Source organism: Lissotriton helveticus, chromosome 10 (assembly GCF_964261635.1).
Source record: "Lissotriton helveticus chromosome 10, aLisHel1.1, whole genome shotgun sequence".
Classification (NCBI taxonomy): Eukaryota; Metazoa; Chordata; class Amphibia; order Caudata; family Salamandridae; genus Lissotriton; species Lissotriton helveticus.
This window is the reverse complement of record NC_136071.1, coordinates 47335857-47354798: the sequence shown is the minus strand read 5'-3', so window position 1 is coordinate 47354798 and position 18942 is coordinate 47335857. Positions and strand designations below refer to the sequence as shown.

At 47.4% G+C, this 18942-nt stretch overlaps 1 protein-coding gene across 1 annotated transcript in view; it reads left to right on the top strand.

Annotated features, from left to right (window-relative positions):
* Positions 1-18942, top strand: part of LOC144785880 (uncharacterized) — a 145685-nt gene that overhangs the window by 55356 nt on the left and 71387 nt on the right. The window contains exons 3-4 of the mRNA XM_078664737.1: positions 10948-11079; positions 13229-13492. Coding sequence (XP_078520863.1) covers positions 10948-11079; positions 13229-13492 — 396 coding nt within the window. The remainder of the gene's footprint in view (positions 1-10947; positions 11080-13228; positions 13493-18942) is intronic.

The following is an 18942-nucleotide window of genomic DNA, read 5'->3' as shown; positions in this document are numbered from 1 at the left end:
TTTTATATCATTTAGCAAACACAACAAGATGATGGATGGAGTGCTGAAACTTTTCAACCACTCACCCCCAGTTAAGAGATCTGTGTTGAATCCATCGTTCTTTTCCTCATTATGCTACCCTAGTTTGGCTCCAGCCATATGCAAATCAGTCTGACCCTGTGCCTCTTGGGAACAGTCCAGCCCAAACTGTCAAGCCAGGTCCTTCCATGTACTGGAAACAAGCATCCTGGGACCGGTTTTGGGGTTTTACCCCTCATCTAACCAGGCTAGCTTGAATCGAGTGACACAGCGAGCAAGTGACCTACATCTGGGCATACCCTTGGTCACTTAGGGCAAACATAGCAAACGCAACAAGATGATGGAAGGAGTACTGAAACCTTTCAACTACTCACCCCCAGTCATTATATCATTTAGTTTATTGCGTAAAGCATTCACCATCCAGTTATGGACCATATAACGGTTAGCTTCCCCTCTCACTGCCCCCAAGAGCCCAATTGCTTTAACCTCTTCCATGCTCATGACGAGCTGAGCTCGTCATGAGCCACGGCGCTCCGGTGCTCATGACGAGCTCAGCTCGTCATGAGCCGTGGAACGCTCGCATGCGGGGATAATTCCCCTGCTGTGCTGAGCGTTCCACGGCAGGTAATGTACCTGTGACGAGCTGAGCTCGTCATGAGCACAGGAGCGCCGTGCCTCGTCATGTGCACAGGAGCGCCGTGGCTCATGACGAGCTCAGCTCGTCATGAGCATGCGGGCGCTGTGCGCGCCCCCCTCTCCCGCAGCGAAGGGGTTAATGCATGGAGCCCTGTGTTTTTGTTATTGTATGCATTATTAGTTATTACAGTAATTTCATTGTTTCCTCTTTCCATCCCAAGTTCTATTCTTTCCCTGTTCAAGGCACAGGAACTTCGAAATGGACTCCAGAGATATTTCCCACCAGATTTGGGGCACAAGTGAAAGTGAGATTCATGTAGAGGTTAGGTAATCACAAATGATAGCTAGACAAGAGTTGTCCAAACTACCCAGAACAGACAATATCGTTACTAACCATTTTAATTTCAAATACGCGGAGTCTATACCCCCAATTGAAACACTGGACTCTAGTGAAATGGTTAGACGCTCAGGAAATTGATATTGCCCTCCTGCAAGAAACACATTTACTGGATCACGGTTTACACAGATTGAGGTCCCCAATATTTCTTCTACAATTTCACTTCTCAGAACCCAGTAAAACAAAGAAAGTATCAATTTTATTTAGAAGGGGGTTCTGTGAAACAGATGACCGATATCTCCTTATAAAGGGCGAGTTGGAGAACAAAGAAATAACTCTTGTGAATGTGAATGACCCAAATAAGAATAGCGAGGCATTCTTTGCTGATTTGTCCCATCCCAGTTCCAACCTGGGTGCCTTCTCCTCTCTGCCCTCCCAGGTCTTGTAGGATCCCCAATATGGCCACCTGAGGGGATGGGTCAGCAGGTCGGGGGAGGACTCCCTATAAAGTACGCAGAGAGTCATTTTAAGTCTGGTTACAGACAGCCGTAGCTGTCTAGTAGACCTTGTGTCGTTTATTCTGCAAACTAGTACAATAGACAATAATTGGCCAAGCCAATATGTCATGTTATGTTATGTTATGTTACTGCGACTTATAAAGCGCTACAGCTGCACCAGCAAAGGGGCATCCCGGCACTGATATGTACCTTGCTTATGAGAGTTACTGGCTTTGGCAATGATTGGTAGACAGGCGGTACCGCAGCGTGGCTGCAATGCAGGATGGCTAAAACGAATTAAAAAAAAAGTGCTATGACCCAGCCAACACAAATGCCCTGTGTTTTCTACAAATGTGGTCGCGTTATAGCTCTTTAAAAAAATATTTTTAACAATGTCCTCTCCTTCCCCTCCCACCTGTACTCTCAGTACCTCCTTCTCTCCCGCTCTCGCTTTCTCCTTGGGCCTCATCACCCAACCCATTCCTCCCAAAAAATAAATGGTGGAGTGGGTTGGGGGATGAGGTAACACAAACAGATGGAGGGCAGGAGAAAAGCAAATGGGTGGGGAGAGAGGGGAGGCGGCAGAGGATAGGGAGGCACGGAGGCAACGGAGAGTGGGCAGAAAGGGCCGGGGCAAGCACATGGACAATGGAGGGTGGATGGGAGGCACTGGGGCAAGCACACAGTTAACCCTTTCGCTGCGTCAGCAATTCCGCCGCAGCGCTAAGGGGCGGTCGGGGGGGGGGCGTGCGGCGCCACGACACTTATGACAGAACCGCTCCGTCACGCCCCTCGGGTGGGCTGTGCTTGTGACGGAGCGGTTCCGTCACGGCCCCGCCCGCTCAATAGAATGCGCCGCACAGGCGTGGCGAGCGGGCCGTGACAGAACCGCTCCGTCACCAGCACAGCCTACCTGAGGGGCGTCACGGAGCGGTTCCGTCATAAGCGTGGGAGGGGTTAATGGAGGGTGGAAGGGAGAGGAGGGTGCAAGTGCACTGACAACGGAAGGATGGCGGGAGGAGCGGGCAAGAGCTCGCACAGTCAGTGGTTGGCGGCAGAGGCTGTGGGATGCACAATAACAATGAAGGGCGGGCAACAGGTTAATGGGGAAGGAAAGCAGAGGGGGGAGAAGTACACAAGAGTGACAGTTGAAACAATCATCCACTCTCATAGAGTATTCAAACAAAAAGAAAAAAGTAACATCTGGAAAAGCAAGCAGTGAAAAGACACAGTAATGTGTCCATGCTCCATGGGAGAGACAAACACAAAAGAGGGGGGAAAGCCTTGAGAAGGTGACAAATAAGAACCAAGCAAATGAAAGTGACAATGAAGCCAACCAATGGTAAGCCATGGGTGGCCTATAAGTCCAGTGTATTTAACAAAAGGTCTGAAAAGAGACGGTGCATACACTCTCTTAGGCAAACCTAAAGAGTAAGATTAGAGTGAGCTTTGGGCCGTCCTCCTTAGCGGATAGGCTTTCATGTGTATTTGTGTGATATTTGTCTAGTGCACACCTAGCCTGATGCAGAGGAGTGCTATGTTGGGCCAAAGGCAAGGCTCTAGGGGTATATGTAGGTAGCTGTTTGCGATTCGCAAACGCCGAAATTTGGCGAATTTCGGCATTTGCGAATCGCAAACGGCGTTTTGATATGTAGGTGCCACTTAGAAAAATAAGGAATCGCAAAAATTGCGATTCCTTATTTTGCTTATTGCATTTAAGGAATCGCAATTTTGCGATTCCTTAAATGCTATGTAGGGGTGCTTTAAAAATTGCAATTTTTGCATACGAAATCGCAAAATACCACCTGCTTCAAGTAGATGGTATTTTGCGAATTCCTTCAAAAATACATTTATAAAAAAAATTCAAAGTGCCATGTGGCGCACAGACATGCCCTTAGGGCATGTCTGAGCGCCACATGTACTTACAGGCACATTCCAGGGGTGCAACAGGTGTCCTTTGAACACCCTGGCACCCTTGGAATTGCGATTCTCAAATTGCGATTTTGTCATAGAAAATCGCAATTTGAGAATGTATCCCCATTCATTCCTATGGGCCTCTTAGCCCATAGGAATGAATTGGACACTCATTCCTTAATTGCGATTCGCAATTTGCTAATCGCAATTAAGGAATGTTAGAGATTCGCAAAAAAATTGCGAATTATTACCTACCTTCCATTTTGCTATTCTCAAATGGCGATTCCTTAAAAATCGCTATTTGGGAATCGCAAAATGGAAATTACCTACATATGCCCCATAGTCAAGTAGGAATTTAATAGGTAGCTGATTTATGGTATGTTAATGCACCACAATGTAGTGTTTTTAAGAGGTGTGTTTTCACCACTTCCTGATTCGGAGCAGGTTTGGGACACTCCTGATGGATATGGGGATGTTGTTCCAGATCTAGATGTGTTTTCATGGCTTGCCATTGCTTTGATGGGCTGTGCATAAAGGCCGTGGCATTTCCTGGATGTTTATGTTGTCCCATTTGTGTTCCCATCAATTTTAGTGAAGAGACACACGTAGTCCTTTTGTTAAACTGCACACAGAACGCAGTTAGTACCTTGTGATTGAGAGCCACTGTTTGTTTGTTGGTGCATTTAATTTGCTGAGACAACAATATTTTTTATTACTGATTTATGGCTTTTTTGTTGAGGAAGTACAGGCTGTTTGGATGCCTTGGAGTGCCATAAAGATACAGTGTTATCCACTAATTCCCCTTGCACATTCATTTTTTATTCACCAAGTAAAGACCTGCGTGCATGCAATCTTTCTTAAAGATGCAATGAAAGTACAGGCCGGTTGTCAAAGGTATCTGCACTGCTGCACTGTTCTGAGTGTGCCTTTCAAGTTCACCACTTACAACACAAACTTCAGTTCCTGACTCCTCGTCATGGCTCTCTTGTTTGAGGGTACAGCTTTAGCCATGGAGATCTGGCTGGTAAGACTTCGTGTCACCACTATACACTACAGTGGAGTGGTGTGGCTCACTGGTTAGAGGCGGAGACCCGTAAGCAGAGAATGGCCCGGGACCAGGGTTCAATTCCCGACGCGGCAGGGTCAAGGACCAGGGTCAAAACGGACTCGATAATTCTCGCCTCGGTGCCTACTCTAACCAGGGAACACACTCGGCAACTCTGGGCTTTAAGCTTGCCTCATCTCTACAACGGCCCCCCACAGACGCCGGGGATGCCTGGTTTCACCCTGGAGATACCCAGAAAGGGACCATCTCACAGGGAAAACCAGGACGGGTTCCCCAGCGGTCTTCAGCGCCAGGATACTCCATGGAGTCGCAGTGCGCTTTACAAGTACACCCACATTTACAACACCACACCCCAGGCGATCTTCAGACAGTGGCGAGGGTAGTCAGTTTTTAACCATGAACTTATTTGCCACACCGTAACCTACTACACCCACCCTGCCTGATCCTACTCACCCTAGATACCCTACTGCTCCTCGCTCACTCTACCGTGCCCTACCCAACTGTACATATCATCTCCCACCCTTCCCTAGATTTCTTACACTACTCATCCCTGCCCTGCTTTACATACCCTTCATAGGTTACCATGTCCGAGTTACCCTCCACAACTCTATTCACCATATTCTACTATACATTTCCTACCCTACATTCCTTACTTAGACCTACCCAACATACCATGCCGTCCCTTACCGATCATATCCACCCTACTCCTATTCTACTCTACACATCCTACCAAACCCTATCCTACCCTACCTAGTCAACCTTAAACTACCCAACCCTACATTCTGTGTCCCACACTACCTACCCATACTTTACACTACATTCCCTACCATACCAAACCTATCCTGTCCTTCCCAATGTAACCAAACCTACCCAATCTACCCTACTCACTCAATCCTACATACCAATATCTATCCTAACTTACACCCCCTGTTCTATCCTTTCTTATCCACCCGAACCTACCCAACCCTTCCCACCTCTACAGTACATACGCTGCCCTACAGAACGTACGCACCTGTACCCTACCCACTCTACCCAGCTCTACCGTACATACCCTGCCCTACAGAACGTACGCACCTGTACCCTATCCTCTCTACCCAGCTCTACCGTACATACCCTGCCCTACAGAACGTACGCACCTGTACCCTAGCTATTCAACCCGGCTCTACCTTACATACCCTACCCGCTCTAACCTAGTCTACTACTCCCTAAGCTAGACTACTGTACCTTCCATCCATTTGTAAACCTGGGAGTGCGTCAGATTCCTAAACCTCCCCAGGGGAGTCGTACAAGTGGCGTAACGAGGAGAAATACTTTTATTTCTCCTATTTTTTTCCTCCTTCTGTGTGTTGGCTTCTGCAGCGCACATAGAAGGAGGAAAACGCCATCAATGAGTGTATTTGTGCAGGAAGGCGCCGCGCTGCGTCACTATCTTGTAAATGTGCCCCACAGTCGGACAGTAAATACTGCACAAATAGTATTACCAGGCAAAGGAACACTACAAATGCCGCAGTATCCAAGCCATATCAATTTAATTTAATTTAATTTAATTTAACTGCGGGTTTATATAGCGCTAGGAATCGACTCCCGGAGGAGTATCTCCACGCTTCGACCGCTGGGGAACCCGTCCTGGCTCACCCTGAGAGATGGTCCCTGATGGGTATCTCTAAGGTGCGACCAAGCATCCCCGGCGGTCTGGGGGGGCCGTTGTGAAGATGAGGCAAGCTGATGCCCAGAGTTGCCGAGTGTGGTTTCTGACTAGAGTAGGCACCGAGGCGAGAATTATCGAGTCTGCTGACCCTGGTCCACGACCCTGCCGCGTCGGGAATCGAACCCTGGTCCCGGGCCGTTCTCTGCTCACGGGTCTGCCGCCTCTAACCAGTGAGCCACACTTCTCCACATGTCAGCCAATGCTTCACTGGTGGCATCCTGTGCCTAGGACAGGCCGTCACAGGCACGCTGCAGGCGCAGCACTATCGACATTGTGATAGCGTAGACAGAAGTGCAGACTGTAAGAACTGAACTGTTATGTTATGTTATGACATATTTATAGAGCGCGCAGCTACTCAAAAAGAGTGTCCCGGCGCTAGCAGACCACAACAAATGAAAACCAAGTAAAGCAACTCTAGACATAAGAGAGGATTATTGCAAGAATAGCCACGTTTTGAGTTGTTTCCTAAAGAGCCAGATGTCAGACAAATCCCTTAATGTGGGCGGAAGTTTGTTCCATAATTGGGCAACTTGAACTTGAAAGGTCCGACCACCTTTGCGAGAGCGTGCACATTTGGGTACACTCATCAGGTGAAGATTGGATGATCTTAGGACTCTCCCAGGTGTGTAGAAGCTCACTCTTCTCTTGATATAATGAGCACCAGAGCCGTGTAGAGCTTTAAAGGCCAATGTCAGGGCCTTAAACTGAGTTCTGTTTTCTTGATGTCCTTAGTGCAGGTTGGCACACATGCAGGAAGGAGTGCTTTGCTTAACAGCCCCCTCCCTTATCTGACATTTTCCATGTCAAGACTACCTGTTAAGTAACTTAGGGCCAGATGTATATGTTGGAGCAGAGGAAACTCTGCACAATGGCGGCAGAGTTCCCGCTCCGCCATCACAGTGATATGCACACCCGATTTACATGGGGGCGGGGCTTAAATTTGGGAATGGTGGCGCCTGCTTCATTTCTGCCATGGCTAAACTTCTCTGACGGTCCAGTCGGAGAAAAAGCTATATGTCCGTCCGTCCAGTTAGGGTGGGTGGACATATAGCCATTTTTTTTGCTATCTGTCACTAAGGGAAACATCCTTTATAACGAAACTTTCACAACGCGGTACCATTACCACGCATGTTTTACAACGCAAGTCGTTACAACGACTTGCGCTGGAGGGCGCTGGAGTATAGGGAATAGTTTAATTTACTATCCAACACCTTCCCTACTATCCACGGGGACTGGAGTTGGAATAGTAAATTAAACTATTCACTATCAGGCGCCCCCAACGCAAGTCGTTGTAACGACTTGCGTTGTAAAACCTGCGTGGTTACGGTACGCGTTGTGAAAGCACGCGTTGTACTGTCATACATCCGTCACTAATAGGCAAACCCCGTTGGTGAGGGACAGTAAAAATGAAACATTGCCTCCCTCTCAAAGGGAGATCACTCCCATGGTGAGGGGGGCATTATCTTTTGTTTTTCAAAAGAAAAAAAGAAAACTATTTGGTGCAAGGATCCGTCATATTGACGGAGCCCTACAGCAAACAGCAAAATGCAAAGATAGGAACTTGCGTGATGTCGGTTCCTGACAGTGCCTTGAGACCCTCACGGGTGAGTAGCGTGCTTTATAAACCCCTAATTGATTGATTGATTGAATGCTTTATAAATGACCGCCAGGCTCGCAGTCATGTATAAATTTGTCGGTTGTGACCTCTGCCAGAGAGATGGAGGAATTTACTCTGTTGCCCTGACGGAGCAACAATCCAACCGCTAAAATATAGATTGGGCTCTTAGTTTACTTCTCATGAGTGCCTCATTCTTCCTCTTAGCTTTAGACCGTCTAAATGGGATGTATGACATTACAATGCATGCTTTTACATCGCATGCTTTTACATCGCGGTTTTTACAACGCATACCATTACAACGCATAGTGCTTTGGGGCGCTGGATAGTGAATAGTTTAATTTACTATTCTAGGGGAGGAGCCTAGCTCGCGTCCGATATGGCCGCGTTTTAGCTCGGCTCCGTCCGCCTGCCTGTTTTATTAGTCTATCCTGTCGTTATCCTGCCCCGGGAAGCCCTCTTTGCTGTGCTGTAGTACTAAGACGCCTTGCAGGCACTCACCCTTTGCTCCGGTGGTCCTGGGTGCCGTGGATCCTGTGCGGCGCTCCCGCTCGCTTCGGAGCCTCCGGGGCGGGCTGGCCTGGACCTCTCGGCGGCGCCCGGACGGGACGGAGCACGATGATCGGCCCTTGATGGCGCAGTGGATGTGGTCGTGGAGGCCGTTGTGCGTGTAGGCCGGCTGTGCTTGCTGGCCGACTCCGGTGGGCCGGAGGCCTTGGGTGGAGGCACTGCCTTCCATTGACGGGGCTACTCGTATATCCGGCTTGTTCCCCCCTTTGTTCTCCGGTCCGGCCATTTTGATTTCTTCCGCCCGGACTCGGAGAACGGGGCCGGCGGCACTGGGGGGCCGGCGATTCCCCTTCTTCTGGTGGGCCTCCTTCCTGCCCCGGGGTGCCCTGCCGCCGGTCGGCTGGTCTTCATTTGCCTTGCTGATGCCCCGGCGGGGGTTGACGGCCGCCGCGGCCTCGCTGGGCTTCTAAGATGGCGGCCGACCCTGAGTGTCTCAGCCGGGTCTGGACGAGCGCTGGAGGCCCGCCGCATGGCCCGGGTGCCGGATATTGTAAAGGTTTTCCTACACTTCGAGATATCCTGGATGCCCTGCACTCCTGGCGAACCTCTGTGGCTGCACCCGTCTTCGTTCTGGAGGCGGATCCTCTCTTCGGGCCGTTTGGGCCCCCAACATCGGGTGTGGCCTCACCGTTGCAGGGTGCGGCTGGAATTATCCTAGGAACTATGGCCCCTGCGACCGCCGCGTCTGTGGGTGTGCGGAGTTCCGTTGCCCTTCATCGTCCTGTGCTGTCTCCTTTGCCGCTGGTCCGGGGGCCGGCTTCAGTCTGGCCTGGCCTCGATGACTCTTCCTGCTCCCGCTCGCCTCGACTGACCGGCCATGGCTCCTGTACCGACCCAGCTGGGTCGGCCTCTCTTGAACTGTCCCTGGAACTGTGCCTGCGATGTGTGCGATGTACCATGACTTTCCTGGATCTTCCGTGTTTTCCTCCACGTTTCTTCTCCGGACTGCCGCCAGATCTCCCTGTTCTATGCCTTCGGTTCTTCGCTGTCTGGTTCTTGTTGGATCGGACGGCTACAACTTTGGACAAACAAGGACAGGGCTGATACGAATTTGCCTTTGTGTGCGGTAGTCTTGTATTGGTTTGATGATCGGCATGTACTGGTATGATTATGTGTGACTTTACGGGGCTCCTGAAATGTATCCTGATAATTTTTGACTTCCCGTGGGCCCGGCCCCCTTTTTCTCAGGCGGGTGGGTGGGTGCAGATAATACTGTCCCTTGGCCCTCTCCCGTGTGTGATATTTTCCCTTTTTCCCTTCCCCTCTCCCGTTTTTGTCCTTTGTTTCTGTCTTGTCCTTGCTCTTCTATATTTCGGGTTCTAATTAGGGCGACAGGCACGCTGCTGGGGGGTAGGCCATAGCCTTCTGCAGGGGTGCAGGGTGGGCTTGTGGGGTGGGTGGGGGGTCTGTCATTTTGGGGGGTCTTTTTCCTCCGCCTTTTTTCTCCCTTTTTTTTGTTCTATGGCTCTTGAGTATTCCCTTTTTCGGGACTCTGTCTCGTCATGTGTCCCCCTGGCGTGTTTCTGATGCATTTACCTTCCGGTCGTACTGTGATTATGGTTAGCTATGTGTTCTATCATCGACCTTTAATGTATGCTATGTACCGGATTTTGTTTTCCTGCTTTGTCGCCGGGGGGCGCGTGATTGGGTAGGAGTCCCTTCTTTTTCCTTTTTCCTCCTTCCCCTCCCCCTTTATGGGGGGTTTCCTTCCTTTTGTTGGGGTGCGTTTCGTATTGCTTTTTACGATGGGGTCTTTTTTATTAATGTTTGGTACGTCGGGTGGTTGCTGTGGTGGGTGGGCGTTGGACGGCGAGCGCAATTGCCTCTCCTTGTGGTCCTCCGATTGGGCCTGTGTTTATTGATATGTTTCCTTCATGTTGGTTTTATCCTGTATTTTTATGATCGCCGGATCGCGGCTCACCACGGCCCCTCCCTTGTTGTTTGCCTCACTGCCCGTCATGATCCTGTACTCCCCGCCCCATTTAAAAAAAAGAAAATTACCCTTCTAATTTCCTGTTCCTGCGCTTGCTCTATGGCTTTTGGTGTTTCTCCTGTCTCCTTGCCGTCATATCCTGTGGACACTTTTGTATTGCTAATTATGCTTTTGCTATGTGGTGGCCAGCCCGTTGGGTTGTAGGCCCGTATTTGTGAGCACTCTCTGTACAATAAAGGTTTTAAAAAAAAAAAAAATTTTTTTTTACTATTCTAACTCCAGTCCCCGTGGATAGTAGGGAAGGTGTTGGACAGTAAACTAAACCTATTCCCTATCCTAGAGCGCCCCCCAGCGCAATGCGTTGTAATGGTTTGCGTTGTAAAAGTTGCGTCGTAAAAGGCACTGCGTGGTAAAAGTTGTGTTGTAAAGGATGTTTCCCGTCTAAATGAGGCAATGCTGCTTCTAACCAGACCCAAATAATATATTCCGTTTATGAACCAAACTCTCTAGGTCTTTCCCTATATATGAAGAGTGGCAAAAAAGTGATGGTCATTTTAGGAATGGAAGCTTCCTCAACCTCTGTATTTAGGTTTCCCACATGTAGCAATATCCCACCAAATGTTGTTTTGTTTCTATTTTTTGATTTATTTCAGGACCCTCCAACACGTATGAAGGTGGTGACCGCTGGTCCGACAGCCAGAAGTCCATGGCGAGCGAGGACTGCAACACCAGTGAGAATACAGCTCTGATTCCACAGCCAAGCCCAGGAGAGAGAACTGGGATAGGTAAAGGGGCAGGCCACCTATGAACTAATCTGCCCTGGGCATTTCTCAGCTGGTCTTTAGGGTCTGTGCTGGATGTGGCTAGGATTTTTTCCACCTTACTCTATAACATTTTTCCACCCTAATTACATTCATTGTTTGTGAAATCTAACTAGTGCCTCCTTGCTCTGTGCGGCTACCTTGCATTGCCTAACCATACCTGTAAGTAATGCACATTCCAAATTAGACTAGAAAAGTATTGACCAAGCTTTGTGGTCTTTGGTTTTCTATGATCTAGCTACACTTGTGTCCGACGTGGGGCCCAGCGCCTGAGAGGCTACTTTTAACAGGACAGTAAAACCTTAGTTATTGGTCCAGATAAAGGATTCTGGGATCCAGTTAGAGTTGAATAGAGCTTTGACAGATGGATGTTTTAGCACTTGAATATGAATATAAAAAGTTGCAGACCGGCTGCTGACAAGGACTGTGCCCTGCACTTTGAGTTGGATCCTGAAACCCTCATGACAAATAGAGCTATGCCATTTCTCTATTATAAATTATATTCCACCAGCCTGCTGATTTTCTATATTCAAGATAGGCTGGCTTCCCAAATAACTTTCAGAAGGCTGCTCTTGCAATTGTCCTGATGAAGATCCCCACCCAAATATTTCTTGAGGGGTCGAAACATTGACTGCATTGTTTTGGATTAGTGGAAGAGGTGTGGCGCCGCGGCCAGGGCGACTGACGCTGGAATCTGGGGACCACGGTTCGATCCCCGGCTCCGGCGGCAGGTCAGCCCAGCACCATGTGACTCTGGGCAATAGCTCGCTTAATCTTCCCGACGGCCCCCCAGCGCCTAGAGACCCTTACGGGTGATTGTGCGCTTTACAAATGTGGACTTTTTTTTTTTTTTGGATTAATTACTAATTAAGCATAAAAGACATTTAAAAAAAAGTTATGTTGGTTTTTAATTGACTCTATTACTCACTCTTGATGTTGTTTGCACAGCCTCTTCACTTGGGCACTTATTGTAGCAACCTGACTAAAGTAATTATTCCTGTTAATATGAATACATCATATTCAAATCCTTACATGAATACGTTTCACGGTTTGTTGGTCACCAGCGGAATTATCTTGTATATAAGAAGATTATATTATCAAATTCATGGATTAAGGTCCAGAGTAATCATTTCAAATGTTAATCTGCGCATTTCTTGAGAATACATTATAGTTACCTCAAAGGAAGTTTAGATTGGGAGTGAAGAGCAAGACTTCTGGGCTTGTGCAGAGGCTCAGGTGGTGACTGCAAGACTGCGGGCCATGCTTTCCTTGTTGAAAAGAATGTACACTGATGGCAGATCTGAGACACCCACGGTCACTTCCAGAGCAAGCAGTTTCAGGAATTCATGCAAAATTGTATGTTGTTGTTTGGAAGCCATCCCTCCCTAGACAAAATGGCCTTTTTAGACACTTTGTTGCAATGTGGCTCTCTTTTGTGGCCATTTATGGTGGTGCTCGATGACAGATGCCTCTGGTGGCCTTAATGTAGCACCACCTATTATTTATTTTTAGGTCGAGCCTGGGCAGCGCATGCGCTGTTCTACGAGGCATGCTGTATTTGGTATATCGGCTATCAGGGACTTTGAACACGCCCACCACTTCTGGTTGGTTAGTTGGGCTGCTTTTTAAAATTCCTTTTCTCTGGTTGGTTAATATTGTGCATCTGTCCCCCCTTTCAGTGCTTGGTTACCTCTCAGCGGACATCACCAATTGATTCTTTTGGTTGGCCAGCTCTGGCCATTACTTGGCTCCTCACTGGCACACCCTCCCCCCTCCTGTCACCCGCAAATGCAGCGTCCATCCATGCCGTTAACTGGAGGTGGAACACTTAGGCCTTTTTCTACAGGCCACTGGCCTGCTAAAGAACGTCATGGGATCCCGGAAGTAAGATCAAGATTAAACAAGCATTTGCAATGCAATAGGTTTCACATTACTGAAAGTTTGACCTATTGGTGTTGCAAATCATAATGCAACACCAATAGCTCAAACTTTCAGTAATGCGAGACCTATTACATTGCAAATGCTTGTTTTAATAATGTGCTGCCCTCCCACTGAAGCTCTGAGTGGTGCACATCTGCAGGAGCTCATTCCCTTCAACATTCTTCTCTTGCAGACTCCTCCCTACCGCAGGAAGCAAGCCCTGCTGTCATCACCCCCCCTTGCTGCAGCAAAGATGTGTCCCCTCCATACAGCAGCGGTAAAGAGAAAGGTGGTGGGACCCAGCCGGTCTGCCAGCCGCCCAGGCCCACTGGAGCCCGCATACTGCCACCGAAGGTGCGGATTGGTTCTAGCTCCTCTGTCTGTACCAAGAGCAGCAAGAAGAGCCAGAGCAGCTACAAGTCAGCGGCGTCCCAGATCCAGGAAGTGGCAGGCGATGGTGAGTACCCCAGGCTCATTTTCCCTGCTAGCATGCCCTTGGAACTACCCATGAGTCACCTCCCATGGCAAGTCAACCTGGTGGCCATGTTGGAAAGAGTTCCAAAAATCTGGTCAATCTTTAGGGAATTGTCATTGTTCTTGTTACCTGAAATACAGCACAATATATTATATCAACTAAGGCATATGTAATATCAGAAATGAAAAACAAATTAACAACCAAACTTCTTAGACGCGATTCAGTGCCGTATCCAGAGATAGTCACACATATGCCAAGAAACCTTCAGCCTGGCAGAATTTATTTCTATGATCTGTATTCCTTTAAATGCTCTCCTAATCGAGACGACTGTACGACCAAAAAGTCCGAAGCGATGCACACACTCTGAAAATAGAAATATATGTTTGCGGTTAACTATACTCCCTAGTTTTGTCCGAATGATAGCTATGTAGCGATCTCTCTTAGGTGTTTCTGTTTGTGTTGTTCAGTGGCGACTGGCATCTACAGGGGGGTCGGGGGCATGCATGCAAATATTAATGTTAAAAGTAAAACTTACTTGAACCTAAGTCCTCCACTCCGGACCCCTTCTGATGAAGTAGATGCTGCAGTGCGGGAACCAATCCTGGCGCTGCTCTCATGCTGTAAGAGCAGCTCCTTGATTGGAGGGAGCGGCCTCTCTCGGCGCTCCTCAGCTCCCTGGACACCTGCACTTACTCTAACCCAGCGGTCTTCAAACAGCTGGGTTAGAGGTTTCAAATTGCGTATGTCTGGCTGGCCGTCGCAAGGCGGCCGGCCAAATGGACATGCGCACTTTGAAAAGTACACAAACAGCCCACCCTCCTCCCTGCTGCTGTCATTCAGCAACAGCCCCGCCCCCATCCTGACGCTCACTTCAGGACTGGAGGATGAAAAATAAAATGATAATGAATTAATATTTTACTTTTCATCGTTGGGGGTAATTTAAGTGGGGTGACACTCATCCGCTCCAGCAGAGGAGCCGCCCCCGGTGTTGTTGCAGGAATCACTGCTGAGCTACCATGGAGAACACTGGAGCTAAGTCCAGTTGGATTGTGGCACTGGTTATTAACAGTTGCTGTTAGTGTTCATTGGTCTCAGTTGGTATTTTTGCTTCCCCCAGTAGTTTCTGCTCTGGACACATATAGCTCATATCCCAAAATGCATACATCAAAAGTGACTTTAGTTAGAAACCATTTGAAACGGGTCAAATGGAGTCTCCGCCGGGGCTAATCTTGTATGTTTCGATTTTCGCCTTTGCCTGATGTTAAAACACAACCATATTCTTTTTAAAAACAAAAAACAGCATTTTAACAGGACTGGACTAGTAGCAGCACCACCTTTGAACCTCATATGAGCAACTCCTAATCACTATATCACTGCTTCACTACTTCACTGCTTCGCTGCATTACTGCAACAACCAATCACTATATCACTGCTTCACCACTGCACTTCATCACTGCATTACTGCAACACCCAATCACTATATCACTGCTTCACCCCTTCAATACATCTCTACAACACCCAATCACTATATCACAGCTTCACTGCTCCACTGCATCACTGCATTCCTGTAACATCCAATCACTATTTCACGGTTTCACTGGTCCACTGCATCACTGCATTACTACAACACCCAATCACTATATCACTGCTTCACCGCTCCACTGCATCACTGCATTACTGCAACACCCAATCACTATATCACTGCATCACTGCAACACCCAATCATTATATCACTGCTTCAGCGCTTCACTGCATCACTGCATTACTACAACACCCAATCACTATATCACGGCTTCACTGCTCCACTGCATCACTGCATTACTGCAACACCCAATCACTATATCACTGCTTCACTGCATCACTGCAACACCCAATCACTATATCATTGCTTCACCGCTTCACTGCATCACTGCATTACTGCAACACCCAAACACTATATCACTGCTTCACCACATCACTGCATTACTGCAACACCAAATCACTATATCACTGCTTCACCATTTCACTGCATCACTGAATTACTGCAACACCAAATCACTATATCACTGCTTCACCGCTTCACTGCAACATCCAATAACTATATCACTGCTTCACCGCTTCACCGCTTCACTGCATCACTGCAACACCCAATCATTATATCACTGCTTCACCGCTTCACTGCATCACTGCATTACTACAACACCCAATCACTATATCACTGCTTCACCACATCACTGCATCACTGCAATACTGCAACACCAAATCACTATATCACTGCTTCACCGCTTCACTGCATCACTGCAACACCCAATCACTATATCACTGCTTCACTGCATCACTGCATCACTGCAACACCCAATCATTATATCACTGCTTCACCGCTTCACTTCATCACTGCATTACTACAACACCCAATCACTATATCATGGCTTCACTGCTCCACTGCATCACTGCATTACTGCAACACCCAATCACTATATCACTGCTTCACTGCATCACTGCAACACCCAATTACTATATCATTGCTTCACCGCTTCACTGCATCACTGCATTACTGCAACACCCAATCACTATATCACTGCTTCACCACATCACTGCATCACTGCATTACTGCAACACCAAATGACTATATCACTGCTTCACCGCTTCACTGCATCACTACAACACCCAATCACTATATCACGGCTTCACTGCTCCACTGCATCACTGCATTACTGCAACACCCAATCACTATATCACTGCTTCACTGCATCACTGCAACACCCAATCACTATATCATTGCTTCACCGCTTCACTCCATCACTGCATTACTGCAACACCCAATCACTATACCACTGCTTCACCGCTTCACTGCATCACTGCATTACTGCAACACCCAATCACTATATCACTGCTTCACCACATCACTGCATCACTGCATTACTGCAACACCAAATGACTATATCACTGCTTCACCGCTTCACTGCATCACTACAACACCCAATCACTATATCACGGCTTCACTGCTCCACTGCATCACTGCATTACTGCAACACCCAATCACTATATCACTGCTTCACTGCATCACTGCAACACCCAATCACTATATCATTGCTTCACCGCTTCACTCCATCACTGCATTACTGCAACACCCAATCACTATACCACTGCTTCACCACTTCACTGCATCACTGCATTACTGCAACACCAAATCACTATATCGCTGCTTCACTGCTTCACTGCATTACTGCAACACCAAATCACTATATCACTGCTTCACTGCATTACTGCAACACCCAATCACTATATCATTGCTTCACCGCTTCACTGCATCACTGCATTACTGCAACACCCAATCACTATATCACTGCTTCACCACATCACTGCATCACTGCATTACTGTAACACCAAATCACTATATCACTGCTCTCACCGCTTCACTGCATCACTGCGTTACTGCAACACCAAATCACTATATCACTGCTTCACCGCTTCACTGCATCACTGCATTACTGCAATACCCAATCACTATATCACAGCTTCACTGCTCCACTGCATCGCTGCAACACCCAATCACTATATCACTGCTTCACTGCATCACTGCATCACTGCAACACCCAATCATTATATCACTGCTTCACCGCTTCACTGCATCACTGCATTACTACAACACCAAATCACTATATCACTGCTTCACCACATCACTGCATCACTGCATTACTGCAACACCAAATCACTATATCACTGCTTCACCGCTTCACTGCATGACTGCATTACTGCAACACCAAATCACTATATCACTGCTTCACCGCTTCACTGCATCACTGCATTACTGCAATACCCAATCACTATATCACAGCTTCACTGCTCCACTGCATCGCTGCAACACCCAATCACTATATCACTGCTTCACTGCATTACTGCATCATTGCATTACTGCAACACCCAATCACTATATCACTACTTCACTGCATCACTGCATTACTGCAACACCCAATCACTATATCACTGCTCCACTGCATCACTGCATTACTGCAACACCCAATCACTATATCACTGCTCCACTGCATCACTGCATCACTGCAACACCCAATCACTATATCACTGCTCCACTGCATCACTGCATCACTGCATCACTGCAACACCCAATCACTATATCACTGCTTCACTGCATCTGTAAATTAAATTCGAAAAACTAGAATGTGAGTGGTTGGAATCGTGCAGGTTGCACCTCCTTGTTGTAGGGCAGAGAGCAGCTGTGGAAGGCAGGGTGCGGGGCACATTTATAATATGACCCTATAGAATTGGTGCACATACACTGGTAAAGATTCAGCTTAAAACACAGAGAGGATGTTAACCAATGCTATGCGATTTGCAACTTGAAGGAACATATAGACTAAGGGAAGGGCAATTGGATTTATGCGATTCTGGTACCGCAGCATTTCACGCATAATTATGGATTTGCTGCATTTGCCACATAATCCATCACCTGCTGCATAATCTGCAGGTTTTAACAAAAATATGTTTCTAGTTAGGCGGACTAAAATTTACTAAAAACATGGCGCCATGTGCTCCTCGTCATCGGGACGACCGTTGCAAAGTTTGGCTGGTAGTCCTTCAATTACTTATTGCTGTTTTTGGGTGTTGAACTGGTACTAATAAGGGTGAAACTTTTCCCACACAGTGTTACAATGTGCAAAAAATGAAAAAAGAATGAAGGAATACTATCACCAAATGTGCTGTATTATGCCTCATAATATGACTTTTCTTGCCGCATAATTCCAGTGGCCCAAACTGAGGATCTCTCAGTTACTGTGATAACTACTTCTTACTTTGTCATTCAGCGTTCTTGACTCATGGAAAAAATGACAGCTGTCAAGTGGACCCTGTCATGTTAGAGACTCTCAGTTAATTCTGACTAGTAAATAAGACGTCCTTCGCATTCTGGCACATATAGTTTCATGTTTCTTCCATTAAAGACTGCACCAGGTTCAGAGTAGAAAGAATATATAATTTACCTACTCGCCCAGTAGAGGTAATGGCAGCTTGAAAAGCAGTTTACCATATACAGAACTTGACATTTCAGGAAGGGTTGGGCTCCAAGGGAGGTGGTATTGACAGGGCTAACATAATACTCTACTGCAGCTGTGGATGTGATTCTCGAATACTTGGGTCCATCAAAGTTTTTTTTAAGGCAGGTTTAGTTACAGGAAACTAACCCCTCTGGAGTATTTCTTTCATCCTCTGTCATTGCCAGGTAACTTTTGCAAGTCTCAGCTTGAATGACTGCTTAAGCTGATCAAGGGTATGAGGCATAAAACTGCAAACTGGTTCAGTAGTGCACTTTGCCTCATTGAGTGTGGCTTGTGAGCTGTTTTCACTCAACCAGTTTTCCAGCTTGGAAAGTGATGCTTAGATGTTGGGGAGATAATTCTTTAGGAACCATCCCCTTCAATTATGTAGTCAGGCGTGTA